Source organism: Caretta caretta, chromosome 14 (assembly GCF_965140235.1).
Source record: "Caretta caretta isolate rCarCar2 chromosome 14, rCarCar1.hap1, whole genome shotgun sequence".
Taxonomy (NCBI): domain Eukaryota; kingdom Metazoa; phylum Chordata; order Testudines; family Cheloniidae; genus Caretta; species Caretta caretta.
The window spans coordinates 47,668,057-47,685,219 of NC_134219.1; the positions used below are offsets into that span (position 1 = coordinate 47,668,057).

Consider the following 17,163-nt stretch of genomic DNA (forward strand, 5'->3'; position numbering starts at 1 on the left):
GAAATTTAAAAAAAAAATTGGTTTATTCTTTCGCAGAACGTCGTCTTTTCAATATGAAAAAAGCAGTTTAAAAAAAAAAACGAGAGAGAGATGGAGCGAGCGAGAGGGCAAAAAAAGAAAAGAGACTGAGCTGATGAGACAGAACCAGACAGGCCAGCGCGAGCCCGAGTGGAGGGGGCCCCACTGGGTGGGACCTCCAGCTGCAGTCACCTACCAGCTGGAGCCCACAGCAGTGGGGGGGTCCCCCCTCCCCAACTCTCTTCCCCTTTAATTCCTCCAGGACTGAGTTGTCTCTAAGGAGCTGCGGGCTGATCCCTGGCGGCAGGACCTTGGGGGCCAGCTGAGCCCCACAGAACATGGAGACAATCTACGTTTACAGCCCCCCCAACTTTGCCTCCAGCAGGACCATCCCCCAACCTGGAGAAGAAATGAGAGCCCCGTGGGCGGAGATTTTCCTTTCTGCTGGGAGAAACTACCCTGGGGGGGAAGAAACACCCTGGCTGTGGCCTGCCCTGACCCTTTTCCCAAAGGCTGCTGAGATGGCAGAGACCAGCTCCGTGACCCATGCGGCTTGTGCCCTTTCATCCCTGGAGAGCCTGGCTCAGTTGACTTATCTAGGGCACCGGGGAGGTAGAGGGTATGGGGGGGGGGTGTCCGCTGATCTGGAGCCAAATTGATACAAGGAAGAGAACCACCTCCCCCCCCAAAAAAAATCTGTAGGTCAAATCCTCAGCATAGGGGCAGGAACGGAAATGAAAAGGGGAGGGAGGCCCCTGCCTGGAAAAGCAGGGGGCTGATCCCCCAACAGAAAGCATATTGACTAGGGGAAGCCAGAGATGCACCCTTTGAGGGTGTGGGCGGGCCAGGCAGCTCCAGAACTTAGATCCACGCAGCTGGTGGATGGGACCTTCACAGAAATGTGGGGACACGTTGAGCGGGGTGGTACAGAGACAGGTGTTTGGGTTTTTTTGGGGGGGGGGGGGTGTTTGTGCCAGGGCTCCAGCATTTCCTACAGCTTTGCAAACATGCTCACGTCCAGCCAGGAGGGAGAAGGAGTTCCTTGATCAAGCAGCTCTCACCACAGTAGCAGACCCATAAATCTAACCCAGGGGTCCTGGAGTCCTCCTCCCACAGCAGGAGGGCAGGACTCCTGGGTTCTATCCCTTCTCCCCTCCAGTAGACTCTCCTCCCCCAAGTCCCACTGCATTCAGCCACGAGCTCATTGTCCCCGAGGAGGAAGGTGCAGCAGGGAAACTTGCTAACGGCAAAAGCAAACTGAATCTCCTTCCCCGAAGTAGGGCCAGATGTTTCCGCAAGGCCTGCTCTGCTTCTGGTATTATTTAGTTGCCTGCAAGGTCTAACCAGTTCAGGGCCACCTCTTCCTACCTTCTGCTCAGTCTAACAAGCAACCAACTAGACTTCCTTGGGTCCAGACCAGCCTCACATCCCCCACCTTCTCCAGTGGCGGGCTCCCACAAACCGATCCATCTTGTTCCTGCTAATCAACTTCACAGCTCCCACCTCCACTGGTTTTGCTAGAAGAGTTTGGCACCTGCCTGACACTACCTACAGGATGGCAGCTACACACGAGAAGCTCCTTCAATAAAGACCAGAGCAGGAAGAAGTCAGCAAAGAGGTCTCTCTCACGACCTGGCTCCAGGTTGCTAGGCCACTGGGCCAAAGAAGGGACAATCTATCAACCCTGCTTTGGGACCTTTAATTTTGCACATCCCTTGGGTTACATTTCAGGTCTTAAGACAACCCAACCAAGCCCTCCGTTATCCCCATGCTCCATCTTCTCCCATCCCTGAAGAACCCCTCAGTGAGACGAGCATGGGCTGAGAAGAATCACCAAAATTTAAACTCCCTCTTTGAGAGAGCAGAGGGGAGATGCCATTGGATGTAGACAGTTACAGAGAAAGGGGATCTGACTTTTATTGGAGACAGAACCTCACAATAAATCAGTGCTGGGGAAGAAGAGAAGACAGCTGAGGGGTGGAGAGTGACAGCGGAAGTGGCATCTCTCGCTCTGATGCCCAAGGTGATGTTTACGTGGGAGATCAGGGAACCAGAGTAAGCTCAGCCCTGGAGGAACCTGGATGGAGAAGACAGTTGAGAAGGGAGAGAGAAAGAAAACTGGAACATGATGCGATGTGGGGTTTTGTTTTAAAAAGAATTAATTTGTGCGGGCGCGATCACGGTGGCGGGTGAAGCTTCAAGCTTCTTCTTCAGCCTCTTCCCCGAAGTCCTCTTCCTCCTCGGCCGTGGCATCCTGGTACTGCTGGTACTCGGACACCAAGTCGTTCATGTTGCTCTCCGCCTCGGTGAACTCCATCTCGTCCATGCCCTCGCCCGTGTACCAGTGGAGGAAAGCCTTGCGGCGGAACATGGCAGTGAACTGCTCCGAGATGCGCTTGAAGAGCTCCTGGATGGCCGTGCTGTTGCCGATGAAAGTGACGGCCATCTTGAGCCCGCGGGGCGGGATGTCGCACACGGCCGTCTTGACGTTGTTGGGGATCCACTCCACGAAGTAGCTGCTGTTCTTGTTCTGCACGTTCAGCATCTGCTCGTCCACCTCCTTCATGGACATGCGGCCGCGGAAGACGGCCGCCACCGTCAGGTAGCGCCCGTGGCGGGGGTCACAGGCCGCCATCATGTTCTTAGCGTCGAAGACCTGCTGGGTCAGCTCCGGCACGGTCAAGGCCCGGTACTGCTGGCTGCCGCGGCTGGTCAAGGGGGCAAAGCCGGGCATGAAGAAGTGGAGGCGTGGGAAGGGCACCATGTTGACGGCCAGTTTGCGGAGGTCGGCGTTGAGCTGCCCGGGGAAACGGAGGCAGGTGGTGACGCCGCTCATGGTGGCCGAGACCAGGTGGTTGAGGTCGCCGTAGGTGGGGGTGGTGAGCTTGAGGGTGCGGAAGCAGATGTCGTACAGGGCCTCGTTGTCGATGCAGTAGGTCTCGTCCGTGTTCTCCACCAGCTGGTGGACGGACAGGGTGGCGTTGTAGGGCTCCACCACCGTGTCCGAGACCTTGGGTGACGGCACCACGCTGAAGGTGTTCATGATGCGGTCGGGGTACTCCTCCCGGATCTTGCTGATCAGCAGCGTGCCCATGCCCGAGCCGGTGCCGCCGCCCAGCGAGTGGGTCAGCTGGAAGCCCTGCAGGCAGTCGCAGCTCTCCGCCTCCTTCCTCACCACGTCCAGCACCGAGTCCACCAGCTCGGCCCCCTCCGTGTAGTGCCCCTTGGCCCAGTTGTTACCAGCTCCGCTCTGGCCTGTAGGGGTGGGGTGGAGGGGAAGAAGCCACAAGCATTGGGCAAAGGCACTGGGGAACCAGCCGCTCCTTGACCAGTCATGCCCCCGAATTACCTCCAATGGAGTCCCCTGGGGGACATGTGCCAATTCCCCCAACGGTCTAAGAGAAGCATCAGGTCCTCAGTTGGGTTAGGCTCACAGATGGGGGAAGATGCCCGGTTACCATGGCATCTAAGTGGCCTCCAATTGTTAGACCAGGGGAACCTAATGCAAGCCACCACTCTGGGAACGTGGCCATGGCTGAGGGACGCACCCCTAGCTCCAAACAGTGAACTGAAGTCAGCTGGGTCCCTCCCCATGCATGCCCCATGCCCACCAGATCAGACAAGGCCCATCTCAAAGCCATAACACATTGTTGACTCCAAAATTTAGGGGGACTGTCTGCAGGCTGCTACTAGGCCCAATCTGGACTCAGTTGAGAAGACGAAGCCTAGAAACTCGAGTTTGAACCAGAGAAGCGACCCCACCCTTGTTGCTACACAAGGGCCAAGATCAGGGGGGTCAACCACTGGGTAATTCTCAGTCACCCACAGCCAACCCCAGGGCCCCAGCAGAGACACCGCACGGAGGGACGATGGGAATCTTACCGAAGACGAAGTTGTCTGGTCGGAAGATCTGGCCGAAGGGACCAGAGCGGACGGAGTCCATGGTGCCCGGTTCCAAATCGACCAAGATGGCGCGAGGGACATATTTACCACCTAGAGGGGGAGCGAGAAGAGTCTCAGCAGGGATGGGTCAACCAAACCAAGAGGCAGCAGGATGGTCTTAGGGGGTCTGGATTACCCAGGAAGAGGAGTTTGGGGTTGATTGAAACCCATGGGTGCAGAGGGATCCCCGCAGCCATGAGACACTAATGCACTGAAAGGGTTTGGTCCCAGCCATGTGGGAAGAAAGGGGGGGCCTAGCCTTTGGGGCATGTGGAACGGGGGTGCCCAGGATCAGACCAGCCCACACATGGCATGGGGAGTGGAACAGACTGGACCAGGACCAAGCCAGGAGTATTTATGGGGAAGGATCCCTGGACCCTCCCATTCCCTGCATATAGGGGAGGGGGACTGGGTCAAACCATGGGAACATGTGGGGGGGGGGGGGGGGGAGGAAACAGGCCAAACCATGTGTGTATATATATATATATATATGGGGGGGAACAATCTCAGACCACCCCAATCTCCACATACCAAACCATGGGTGTTTGTGGAGGGGACTCCCACCCCCCCAGCAGTACCTGTGGCCTCGTTGTAATAGACGCTGATGCGGTCGAGCTGCAGGTCGCTGTCCCCGTGGTAGGTGCCGGTGGGGTCGATGCCGTGCTCGTCACTGATCACCTCCCAGAACTAGGGGAGACAGCAGGGAGGGGGGGTCATTGGGACAGCTGCCTCCCCCCCATCCCTGTACCAGCCACCCCTCCCGCGAGGGGACACGGCTCTTCTCTGGGGGGCGATCTCAGCTAGTCCTGCAGCTGCCAGCCCAAGGGGGGTTACCCCACATCTGAGCCCCCCCCCCCCCGGCATGTCCCCATTAGCTCTCCCCCTCCCCCGGCATACAAAGGGCACATGATGGTGCCACGCCCACCATGCGCAGCCAGCCAGAGCCAGCAGTGCCCCCAACAGGTGATCACAGCCTGGTCCAGAAAGAGGGGCTTCCCCTAGGACTGCACATCGCCCCCCCACCGGCTGTGTGGGGGCAGCAACACACCACACCGGCAAGGCTGCCCCCTAGTGGCAGAGGGACCCTATGGAAGTTTGAGGTGCTGCTCGGACCCCCTGGCGGGGGTGTTATGAGGTCCCCTTCCCCCCTCCATGCCCATCCCTAGGTTGGGGTGAAAAGTGACGGTCGAGCATGGGAGCGGGGACCAGGGCAAGTTCCCCCCACCCACCCCCCGCAAAGCTAATCCTGCCCCAGACAGATCTCTGGGGCTCCGACGTCCCCAGCGCTGGGGAGGCTGGGACACGGGGAGCGGGGGGGAGAGAGAGGAGGCCCCTCTGGCATCACATCTCCAGCCCACTGGAGTGCATCACCCCCCCCCCCCCAGGACAGAGCCCTCTCGCCCCACCCCCACCGGGGCATCCCTGTCCCTCCCCACACTTGGCTGTGGTCTCGGGCTCCCGCGGGGCTCTGCTCTGCCTTGCCGGGGAGGGTGGGCCGGGCACTCACCCCCTCAGGCCCAGCTCCAGGGAAGTGACGCCTGAGCCAACGTGCCCCCCCCCCCCCCCCCCCGAGCCCTGGGCTAAGCACCAGCGGCCACAGCCCTGCCCTGCCGGGATGCGATGGCCAAACCCAGCCCGGCAGGGAACCATTGCTGCTGTTTCAGATTTCCTCTGCCGCCCGAAGCGCTCCCTGGCCGTGGGCCTGCCCCGGAGCCCTGCGGCAGTCAGCCAGGGCAGGGATGGCAGAGCGCTGGGATTGGTGGTGCCCCCCCCCCCCGAGCGCCGTCCCCCCCCCCCCCGACTGAGCTGTGCCCCATTGCACGCCCCTCCCCCAGCCCTGATGCAAATCCAGCTTCCCGCTTCTGAGCCGAGCAAAGAGCAGATGGCGCCCGCCCGGCTGAGCCTACGAGCCGATTCCCCGCCCCCGCTTGCTGCGGGCTGGCGGCTTCAGAGCTGTTCGGCCACTTCTCAGCCGCCGCAGGTGTCAGCCCCCCTGGGGCTCTGAGCCTGGGCTCGGGGAGCGGGGCTAGCCGGTTACAGCAGGGGGGCTGGGAGCCAGGACTCCTGGGTTCTCTCCCCGGCTCTGGGAGGGGAGCGGGGCTAGCCGGTTACAGCAGGGGGGCTGGGAGCCAGGACTCCTGGGTTCTCTCCCCGGCTCTGACAGGCAAGTGGGGGCTAGCCGGTTACAGCAGGGGGGCTGGGAGCCAGGACTCCTGGGTTCTCTCCCCGGCTCTGGGAGGGGAGCGGGGCTAGCCGGTTACAGCAGGGGGGCTGGGAGCCAGGACTCCTGGGTTCTCTCCCCGGCTCTGACAGGCAAGTGGGGGCTAGCCGGTTACAGCAGGGGGGCTGGGAGCCAGGACTCCTGGGTTCTCTCCCCGGCTCTGGGAGGGGAGCGGGGCTAGCCGGTTACAGCAGGGGGGCTGGGAGCCAGGACTCCTGGGTTCTCTCCCCGGCTCTGGGAGGGGAGCGGGGCTAGCCGGTTACAGCAGGGGGGCTGGGAGCCAGGACTCCTGGGTTCTCTCCCCGGCTCTGGGAGGGGAGCGGGGCTAGCCGGTTACAGCAGGGGGGCTGGGAGCCAGGACTCCTGGGTTCTCTCCCCGGCTCTGGGAGGGGAGTGGGGGCTAGCGGGTTAGAGCGGGGGGGGCTGGGAGCCAGGACTCCTGGGTTCTCTCCCCGGCTCTGGGAGGGGAGTGGGGGCTAGTGGGATGGGGGGGGGGAGGCCCTGGGAGCCAGGCCGGCTGGTCAGTTAAGTCACCTCTTAGCCGGCTGCTTTGAAAGGAGCTTTTGGACATTGCAAACCAGGGTGTGGGGCCTGGCTGGCCATTAACAGATCATCCTAGCCGTGTTCAGCTCCAGCAGGGTGCGGGCCGACCCAGCCCCCTGGGCTCAAGGACAGGGACTGTTTGAACAGGCTACCAGTGAAATCAATCCACTGGGGCGGGGGGTGTCACTGTCTGCTGTCCCCAGTCAAGCCTGCTCCCACTTCCAAGCCTGCCTGGGACAAAGCAGTGTCAGGGCATCTGTCACGGAGAACACATCTCTGGTTTCCACCCCAGCCCCCACCGCCAGGACCCCACCCCACCCACAACACAAGGGCAGCCCAGCCGACCCCTTCAACATCCCTGGCATTTCTGGCAGCACGGGTCACTGCACCAGGAAATCCACCCCCAGTCCCAGCCCGGATCAGTGAGGAAGGTGGCAGCCAATTGCCCTGATCGCAGCAACTCTGGTGTCAATCTGGAGTGGATCTGGATTTACACCAGGGTCACTGAGGTTGCGTCTACACTGCATTGTAAACCCGGGGCTGTGGGACCCCAGGCTTGTGGACTCGGTTGTGCTTCAGCAACCTCACTGCATGGGAAACCTGGGCTTTCCATGGCTGGGGGCTCATAGGCGTGCTAACGCGTCCACACTGCACAAACCTGACCCGGGGTTGTGGCTTGGACTGCATCCACACAGCAAAAAGACATGACCTGGACCAGAGCCACAGCAGGACGGGGGCTAGGACCCAGGCTGTGAGCGCTTGCTGACGCGGGTCAGGCTGATTTGCGTGTGGACAGCAGGGGGGCTTGGGCCCTGCGTCAGAGGCCGGCTTTAATGAGCAGCGTAGCCAGACCCTGAGTCAGCGGATTCAGGGCTGGATTCTGATTTCAGAGACCCTGGTGCAAATGCAGAGTGATTCCAGATGGATAAACTGAACGGCTCTAACAGGAGCCAGGAAGGCTCTTTGGGAGGGAGGGGGGGGCAGAAAAACCTGCTTTAGATTTCCCCCAAACATTCCTGGCACGGCAGGGCCTCCACAGATTTTTTTTTGGGGGGAGGGGGGGTCATGATCTTCTGACAGAGCAGCCATTTGCAGCCAGGTCTGGGTCTCGCTGCAAGAATTTGCTGGGCTGGGTCTTTCTTATTAGAGCCGCACCCACCCTGGCCTGGCAGAGAGGCCAGTTTTAAAGCGTGCGCGAGAGGGGGGGCGGATTGGATCTCCGTTATGGGGATCCAGGCAGAGGGGGATCGATCGGCAGCCCTCCCACAGCGCACCCCTGCGATATCGCCTGGTAGTGGGGTCAGCACCCCTCATTTGCCAGCCACGCCTAGCGCAGAATTAAGCCCGCCTGGCAAACCCGGTCAGGCAGAGGTGAGGCTGGGTGGGGCGGGGGATGAGGTGCGTGATGCAGGAGGGTTAACATCCCCGCCGTAAAAATAAAAACTCAGGGCCTGGTGGGTCCATTGAGCAGGGATGCTCCTGGTTCTGCACTGGCTCAAAGAAAGTCTCTTTGTCCACCCCACCAGGTGGAGAAACCCAGGGCCAGAGCCAGCCAACTGCTTGGGGGAGGGGGGGGGATTTTGCAGCCATCCAACTGCAAACAGGCCCTTCTTTAGGCACAGAAAGTCCCTCAGTGTCTAGCAGCCGCCTGGAAACCGCCCCCCCCCCCCCCCAGCTGTGCAAGGGCGGCCATTACAGGCACAAAGGATGTGGCGTGTGTCTCAACTTAAACTGGAGATCCCACTGGCCTCCGGGGGGGCGGGGGGCCGGGGGACCGACGGGAAGGGATCAGGCACCCCTGGGCAGGGACAGCTCCAGTCCAGGAGGTGGGGGGATCAAGCCAGCCTTGCAGCCAGCCATGTGGGGCCGGCAGACAAAGAGGTGGGGAAGATGGTGGGTGGGGAGGGGAAAGGAGGAGGAGGGGGGAGCGGCGGTTTGGCGCCAGAAGTAACATTCTTTATTTGCAACTGAAACAAGATTCCCCCCCCCCCACACATTGCAACATTTTAAGGTAACTCCCCCCCCAACTGCAACACTGTAACGGAAGGTTTCCAAGGGGGTCCAGGAGAGGAAAGTGGCCTCACTCCGGATCTAGCAAGCAGGGGGGCAAGGGCGGGGGGTTATTACACACTGGGCAGGGTAGGGTGACCCCAGAGAGCAAGTGAGAAGAATGGGGGGGGGGGGGAGGGAGAGATATTGCCTATATAAGGCAACGCCCCTAACACCGGAGAACAATACCCCCTTCCACTGATTAACGGAAGAGAAATGGGGGGGGGGGGTGATTTTGCCGCTATCTCAAGATCTGGAGGGGGCGTTCATATCTCCCCCCCAACATAGCAGTTGGGGTGAGGGGGCCATTTCCCTCCCTATCTCTCGCCCCTGGCGGCAGACAATGGAGATCAAAGGGCGGGGTTGAAACTAACCAGCAGAGAAAGAGGACGTGAAATTAACCAGCAGCAGACAGGCGGGCGGGGGGAGAGACACTAGATTAATCCGCAGCCAGACCCGGGGGGGGGGCGGCGGCTCTGCCAGGGGAATCCGGCCCCGCTCCCGAGCGAGACCAAAGCCAAATCCTTGCAGCGCCGGACACGCCCCCCCCCCAACAGCAGGCGGGTTGGGTTTGGCGCTAAAACCGCTGGAAAGCGCATAGCGGGCGGGGGAAGTTTCCTGCCTGCCCCCCCATCCCCCTCTGCAACCCCCCACCCCCCCACCAAGCTCCCCTGGGTCTGAGTCATCTACTGCGCCGGCTAATCCCGTTAACTGCAAATCCCCTTTCTAATGCCGGGACTGGCTGGAATCCGGAGTCTAAAGTCCCGGGTTTAAAAAAAAATCTAAAATTCGGAGGGGAGGGGTGAATTCAAAACGGCGCAACGGTTTTAAATCCGGATTAAAAAAAAATCGGATGGAAAAAAATCGAGACCGGTTTATAAACGACTCCGATCCTCTTCCCCCCCCCGAAAATGCTCACACCACCCCGCCTCGATTTCAATTGCCAAAATCGAGCCGCCTCCCCCAAACTCGCCCTGCAAGAGCAATAGCTGCTGCCCCTCCCACCGCCGCCCCAAAAAATCCGGGGCGGAGGCACTGTTTCCTCCTTCAGGAGATCCAGGATTTTAAACCCTTTTCCTCCTTAACACCCCCCCCCCCACAATATGCTGGGATCGTCCCGTCCCCCCCTTTGCTCATGACGCTCCATTCGTTTGGAAGCACACGAGGCTCCTCACTCACCTTGGCACCGATCTGGTTGCCGCACTGGCCAGCCTGGATGTGGACGATTTCCCTCATCTTGCCTCCCTTTGGTCTAGCCTGATCCGGCGCCCTTGGAAGAATAGAACGCTGGGGAGCTCAAGGTTCTCTCCGCCGAACGCGCCGGGAGCGAACGTTCCAAGCGGCCGAAAAAGCGAGAGCGAGAGGGGCTGGGGCTGATATAGACAAAGCTTTTATAAGCTGGAGGGCGGCCAGCCCGCTGATTGGCCCGCTGGGATCACGCGCGCGGAGCCTATTGGACAGCGGAGCCGCGGACACGTAAGGCGGTGGGGGGAGGGGGGCCGCAGGGTGTCGTCCCGGGCGCAAGGGGCGCTGGGAGTTGTAGTCTCCTTTTGTTGTACAGGTTTTTAAGTGGGATTGCGGCTAAACTGGGTGTGACGGGGGAAGAGGGAGAACCAGGCTGGGAGGCAGGCCTAATGCTGTCTTCCCCCCACCGCCGCCCACGTATACACGGCATGGGGTGCCCCGCAAAGCCCGAGAAAGCACGCACAGGGAGGGAGGGCGGGGAGACCAGAGGGCAAGGCCAAGGAAAGAAGGAATGGGAGCAAAGGGGAAGAAGGAAGGAAAGAGAGAGAGGAAGGGAAAGGACTGAATGCATAAGAAAAGAAAGAAAGAAAGAAAGAAAAAGATAAAGGGGGAAAAGAATGAATGAAAAAGAGAGCACACGGAAAGAATGAAAAAGAAAGGGGGAAAGAATGAATGAATGTAAAACGAGAGGAGGGAAAACCAAGCAAAAAGAAAGAAAGAAAGAAAGACTGAGCAAAGAAAAAAGAGGACAAAAAAAGGACAATGAAGAGGAGAGCGCGAGGAGAGAGAATGGGGCGGGAGGAGGAAAAGGGACAGACTGGCTGAGCCGGCCGCCCGGGGCCCACCCTTGTCTCCTCGCTGGCTGGAGGCCATGGCTGCCTTAGCCAGGGTCCTGGGCAGGCGCCCGTCTGGTCTCATCCTGCCTGCCCCATGGAGCAGCCTTGAGGGCGCATCCCCTGGCAGGGGGCTTGGAACCACCGTTCTTGCCTCTCTAGTGGGGTAGAGTGGGGGGGGGGAGGGCTGGGAGCCAGGACTCCTGGGTTCTCTGCCCAGCTCTGGGAGGGAAGCGGGGTCTGGTGGTTAGAGCGGAGGGGGGCTGGGCCAGTTCTTGGGCCCTGTGCGCTATGGAAATTGACACACACACACACACCCGTGCCACTGCCAACCCCCCCTCCCCAGCCCATTACCCCCTCCCCTTCCCAGGATCCTCTGCCCTTGCGGGAGCCCCAAGCCCCCTATTATCCTGTCTCCCCACCCCACTCCTTACCTTACCCTGCCCGGCTGGCCAGCCTCCTTGTGTGACGATGGGTCCACCCCGCTCCCCAGCACCATTTCAGGTGAGGACGCAGCCCCATTTGCAGCAATTCTTGGGAGGGGACGGAGGGACAAATTCCAGTCCCTGCCCCCCACCTGGCAGGCACCCTCTTCCAGTCCCTGCTTGTCCCTCCCTGGACCCAGGGTCTCCCTCAGTCCCTCTCCCTCCCACACCCAGAGCTCATGCGGGGGTCGCCCGGAGGCAAGTTCTTGGTGGACTCCCCCGCACTCAGGGACAAGGTCCCCTTGCAGCAGGTCCAGACGGGAGGGGGGCCAGGGCAGATCTGAGATGCGCTGCCAGGCACCATTCGCTGCATGCTGCCTGGGCAGAGGGGCGGCCGGGTCCGATGTGGGTGGTGCTGCGACCACGCAGCTGGGGCAAAGCTGCGGGCTGCTCCGGGCACAGCCCTGCCGAGCGAGGATGGGGCTTTGAGCGAGTAGTGGCCTGCGGCAGGTACAGTGGGAGGCGAGTACCGGCCGCCCCATGCCCCCAGCCTTGATGTGGCGTTGAGACACTGGCCCTGTGCAAATGCATCGAATGCAGGGTGGTGAATCCAGGCCTGCTCCTAGGTTCTGTCCCCAGCTCTGGGAGGAGAGGGCGGGCTAGTGGTTAGAGCAGGGGGCTGGGAACCAGGACTCCTGGGGTCTGTCCCCAGCTCGGGGAGGGGACTGGGGTCCAGAGGGGAGTGGCACCCCCTAAAGGAGAAAGGTCCCATTTCCTGAGCCAGCCAGTCCCTGTCCTGGAGCTGGCGCCCCCTAGAGGCAACACCCTGCCTAATGCTGCAGTAACCTTGTCAAGGGTGTACCTGCCCCGGCCCCAGCCGGACACAGAGGCCCCCAGCAGTGGCTGCATTGCCCCCTCCCTCAGCAGTGTGCTGAGCTGCTACTTTCTTCCCCCTCTTCACCCCCTGCCTCAAAGCCGTGACGAACGGCTGAGAAAATCCTCACCTACAGCTGGGCACCTCTGCTCCAGCCAGGATCCCTGCTGGGATTACCTGGCCGGGAAGGGCAGGGGAGGACCTGGCCATGGGGAGCGGGCAGCCCATTGGCCTATGACCTCAGAGTTCAAACCCTGGGAATCTGGGAGCTGCAGGGAGTGGAGGAGAAAGAAATGGAGGAGACACCAACTTCCCTCCCCGAGCCAGGGATAGAACCCAGGAGTCCTGGCTCTCGTCAGGAACAGTATCCCCGATAATGTCACGGCAAACCTGGTGGCTGAACTTTGTGACTTTGTCCTTACCCAGAACTATTTCACATTTGGGGACAATGTATACCTTCAAATCAGCGGCACTGCGATGGGTACCCGCATGGCCCCACAGGATGCCAACATTTTTATGGCTGACTTAGAACAACGCTTCCTCAGCTCTCATCCCCTAATGCCCCTACTCTACTTGCGCTATATTGATGACATCTTCATCATCTGGACCCATGGAAAAGAAGCCCTTGAGGAATTCCACCAAGATTTCAACAATTTCCACCCCACCATCGACCTCAGCCTGGTCCAGTCCACACAAGAGATCCACTTCCTGGACACTACGGTGCTCATAAGCGATGGTCACAGAAACACCACCCTATACCGGAAACCTACTCACCGCTATGCCTACCTACATGCCTCCAGCTTTCATCCAGACCACACCACACAATCCATGGTCTGCAGCCAAGCCCTAAGATACAACTGCATTTACTCCAGTCCCTCAGACAGAGACAAACACCCAGGATCTCTATCAAGCGTTCTTATAACTACAGTACCCACCTGGGGAAATGAAGAAACAGATTGACAGAGCCAGAAAGGTACCCAGAAGTCACCTACTACAAGACAGGCCCAACAAAGAAAGTACACCGGACCCCCCGCTAGAACGCGGGATTTGGGATCCGTGCGTGGCACTGCGTTAACGCGGGAACCACGTTATAGTGAGGACCGCGTTAAAATGAATGCAATTCAAGTAGTTAAATTTGGGATCCATGGCCGCGACCGCGCTGAATGCGAATCTGTGCTACGTAGACACGCAGTCTAGCAAGGGTCCTCAGTAACAGAACCCCACTACAGCCCCCAACTAAAACCTCTCCAACGCGTCATCAAGGATCTACAACCTACCCTGAAGGACGATCCCTCACTCTCACAGACCTTGGGAGACAGGCCAGTCCTTGCCTACAGACAGCCCCCCAACCTGAAGCAAATACTCACCAGCAACCACACACCACACAGCAAAAACACCAACCCAGGAACCAAACTCTGCAACAAACCCCGGTGCCAACTCTGTCCACATATCTATTCAAGGGACACCATCACAGGACCTAACCACATCAGCCACACTATCAGGGGCTGGTTCCCCTGCACAGCCACCAATGTGATATATGCCACTGTGTGCCGGCAATGCCCCTCTGCCATGTACATTGGCCAAACCGGACAGTCTCTACGCAAAAGAATAAATGGACACAGATCTGACATCAGGAATCATAACATTCAAAAACCAGTCGGAGAACACTTCAATCTCCCTGGTCACTCAATAACAGACCTAAAAGTGGCAATTCTTCAACAAAAAAAACTTCAAAAACAGACTCTAACGTGAAACTGCAGAACTGGAATTAATTTGCAAACTGGACACCATCAGATTAGGCCTGAATAAAGACTGGGAGTGGTTGGGTCATTACGAAACCTAAACCCAATTTCCCCCATACTAATTTCCCCCTACTGTTACTCACACCTTCTTGTCAACTGGAAATGGCCCAACTTGATTATCATACACATTGTAAGGAGAGTGATCACTTTAGATAAGCTATTACCAGCAGGAGAGTGGGGTGGGGGGGGAGGTATTTTTTCATGCTTTGTGTGTATAAAAAGATCTTCTACACTTTCCACAGTATGCAGCCGATGAAGTGAGCTGTAGCTCACGAAAGCTTATGCTCAAATAAATTGGTTAGTCTCTAAGGTGCCACAAGTACTCCTTTTCTTTTTGCGTATACAGACTAACACGGCTGTTACTCTGAAACCTGTCTGAAATGGGCCACTCTCATTACCACTTCAAAAGTTATTCTCCCTCCCTTGGTATCCTGCTGTTAATTGAATGGTCTCCTTAGACTGACCTCACACTTGGTAAGGCAACTCCCATCCTTGGTAAATTGCCTCCCACCAGGCAACTCCTTATACCTGCTCCTGTATTTTCCACTCCATGCATCTGATGAAGTGGGTTCTAGCCCACGAAAGCTTATGTCCAAATAAATGTGTGGCACCTTAGAGACTAACAAGGACTTCTCGTTGTTTCTGGAGAGAACCCAGGAGTCCTGGCTCCCAGACTCCCCCCACCCCCTAACCACATGCAGTGATAGGATCTTAACCCACTGAACAGGGCCTGTGTGTGGATTGGCAGAAGCTGCCCGAGTCACTGGCCCAGGGGCAGCCCAGGCTCCACCGATGGGAAACTCTTTACACAGCATTGGTGCGACTGCTGCTAGAACACTGTGTCCTGCTCCGACGTCCAGCGTTCAAGGAGAGGTGGAAATACCAGCGTGAGCTCCTAGGAGGGCCCCAGAAATGAGCCAGGGGCAGGGTAAGAAGCTTTAAGGAGCTCGGTCTATTCAGCTGAACGAAGATAAGGTTCAAAGGCGGCTGGATCCTAGACGGGAGATTTTCAACCTCGCTGACCAAGGCCTCACAAGATCCGACAGATGGAAGTTTAGGCTGGACAAATTCAACCTTGAAATCAGAGGTGTTTTCCTAACTCTGAAGGGCGATGCAACATTGGACCAGCGTGCCGGGGTGGTGGTGCGTGCCCCATGGCTGGGAGTCATTCCGACGTGGTTAGATCTCTGCCCGAGATGCAGCTGCTGGGAGAAATTCGCTGGCCTGCGTGCATGCAAGTGAGCAGGATGGTTGTGGCAGGCCCTTCTGGTCCTAGCAGGTGTGAATCTACAAATCTCCCTGTCCGTCCCCATCCTTCAGGGGCCTCGGGGAGAAGAGAATCACCAGTACTGTGCGCAGCATGGGCCTGGCCCTTGCAGCTCTGCATGAAGACAACATGTAAAATCCAATCTCATGCTTCGTGGCTTCCGCCACCTGGGGTCAGGAAGGAATAGGTTTTCCCCTGTTGCTCAGCTGGCCAGATGTATCCTCTTTGGAGTTTTCTTCCTCCTCTGCGTCTCACTGCACCACCGAACGTGGTGAGACCACGAGGCCTGTCCCAAGCGTCAGCGATCAGCCACGGCTGGAGACGGGACACTGGATGGTGTGACCCAGCGCTCTGAGCCGGCCCCAAGAATTCTCTCTCTCGCTGCCTGGCTGGTGTGTCTTGCTCCCAGCTAGGCATCCCACAGGCCTCTGCATGTCACAGGAGTCGGGTCACCCCAGAGCCAGCCAATCGCCTGCCCTGGGACTGGATCAGAACCAACGCCCCCTAGACGGGAAAGGTCCCGTGTCCCATCCCTTGAAGCAATCGGCTTGTGCACAGGCTTGGATCCAGCTCAGAGCAGGCGTCAGGCGTCAGCCGAGACAGGGTTGGGCCTGACATCTAGTGGTGAGGTGGCAGGACTGCAACCTGTCTGCGCCTTTCTGTCTTGGCAGGGACAGTGTTGGGTGTTTTTCCAGAACGGGTTCCCACCCTGGAGATGCTGCGACTGGCTGGAAACGCCGTAACGACAGGCATGGAAACATCAGGACACCTGGGTTCCTCTATCCATCCCTCCACCCATCCCCATACACCCTCTCTATCCATCCATCCATCCCTATACACACTCTCTATCTGTCCATCTATCCATCCATCCATCCCCATACACCCCCTCGATCCATCCATCCATATACATACTTATAGAAATCCATGGTATGCCCACATCTTGAATACTGTGTGCAGATGTGGTCGCCCCATCTCAAAAAAGATATATTAGAACTGGAAAAGGTTCAGAAAAGGGCAACAAAAGTGAGTAGGGGTATGGAACAGCTTCCATATCAGGAGAGATTAATAAGACTGGGACTTTTCAGCTTGGAAAAGAGATGACTAAGGGGGGATATGATAGAGGTCTATAAAACCTGACTGGTGTAGGGAAAGTAAATAATGAAGTGTTATTTACTCCTTCTCATAACACAAGAACTAGGGATCACCCAGTGAAATTAACAGGCAGCAGGTTTAAGACTGTGAGCTGTAGCTCACGAAAGCTCATGCTCAAATAAATTGGTTAGTCTCTAAGGTGCCACAAGTCCTCCTTTTCTTTTTGCGAATACAGACTAACACGGCTGTTACTCTGAAACAAAAGGAAGTATTTCTTCACACAACGCACAGTCAACCTGTGAAACTCCTTGCCAGAGGATGTTGTGAAGCCCAAGGCCATAACAGGGTTCAAAACCGACTTAGATAAATTCATGGAGGATAAGTCTATTAGGCAGGTTGGGCAGGGATGGCATCCCCAGCCTCTGTTTGCCAGGAGCTGGGAATGGGCGACAGGGGATGGATCACTCGATGATTCCCTGTTCTGTTCATTCCCTCTAGGGCAGCTGGCATTGGCCACTGTTGGATACTGGGCTAAATGGACCTTTGGTCTGACCCAGTGTGGCCATTCTTATGTACCTTCTGTCTGTCCACCCATCCATCCACCATCCACCCATATACATACCTGCTATCCCTCCCTCCCTCCCTCCCCATACACCCACTCCAGCCATCCACACACCTTCTATCTGTCCGTCCATCCACCCCCATGCATCCCCTCTATCCATCCATCCCCATGCACCCCTTCCAGCCATCTACTTGCCATCTGTCCAGCCATCCAGCCCCATGCATCCCCATCCACCCCCACCAGCCATCCATCCCCATCCACCCCCTCCAGCCATCCAGCCCTCTACATGC

General features: G+C 58.1%; 1 protein-coding gene across 1 annotated transcript; it reads right to left on the reverse strand.

Annotated features, from left to right (window-relative positions):
- TUBB (tubulin beta class I) lies at positions 1-10,149 on the reverse strand. The gene is made up of 4 exons (XM_048818795.2): positions 9,953-10,149; positions 4,539-4,647; positions 3,901-4,011; positions 1-3,273 (listed from the first exon to the last, which is right to left on the reverse strand). The coding sequence occupies exons 1-4, from the start codon at positions 10,007-10,009 to the stop codon at positions 2,216-2,218; spliced, it is 1,335 nt and encodes a 444-aa protein (XP_048674752.1). The 5' UTR covers positions 10,010-10,149; the 3' UTR covers positions 1-2,215.
- Positions 10,150-17,163: the final 7,014 nt, after the last annotated feature.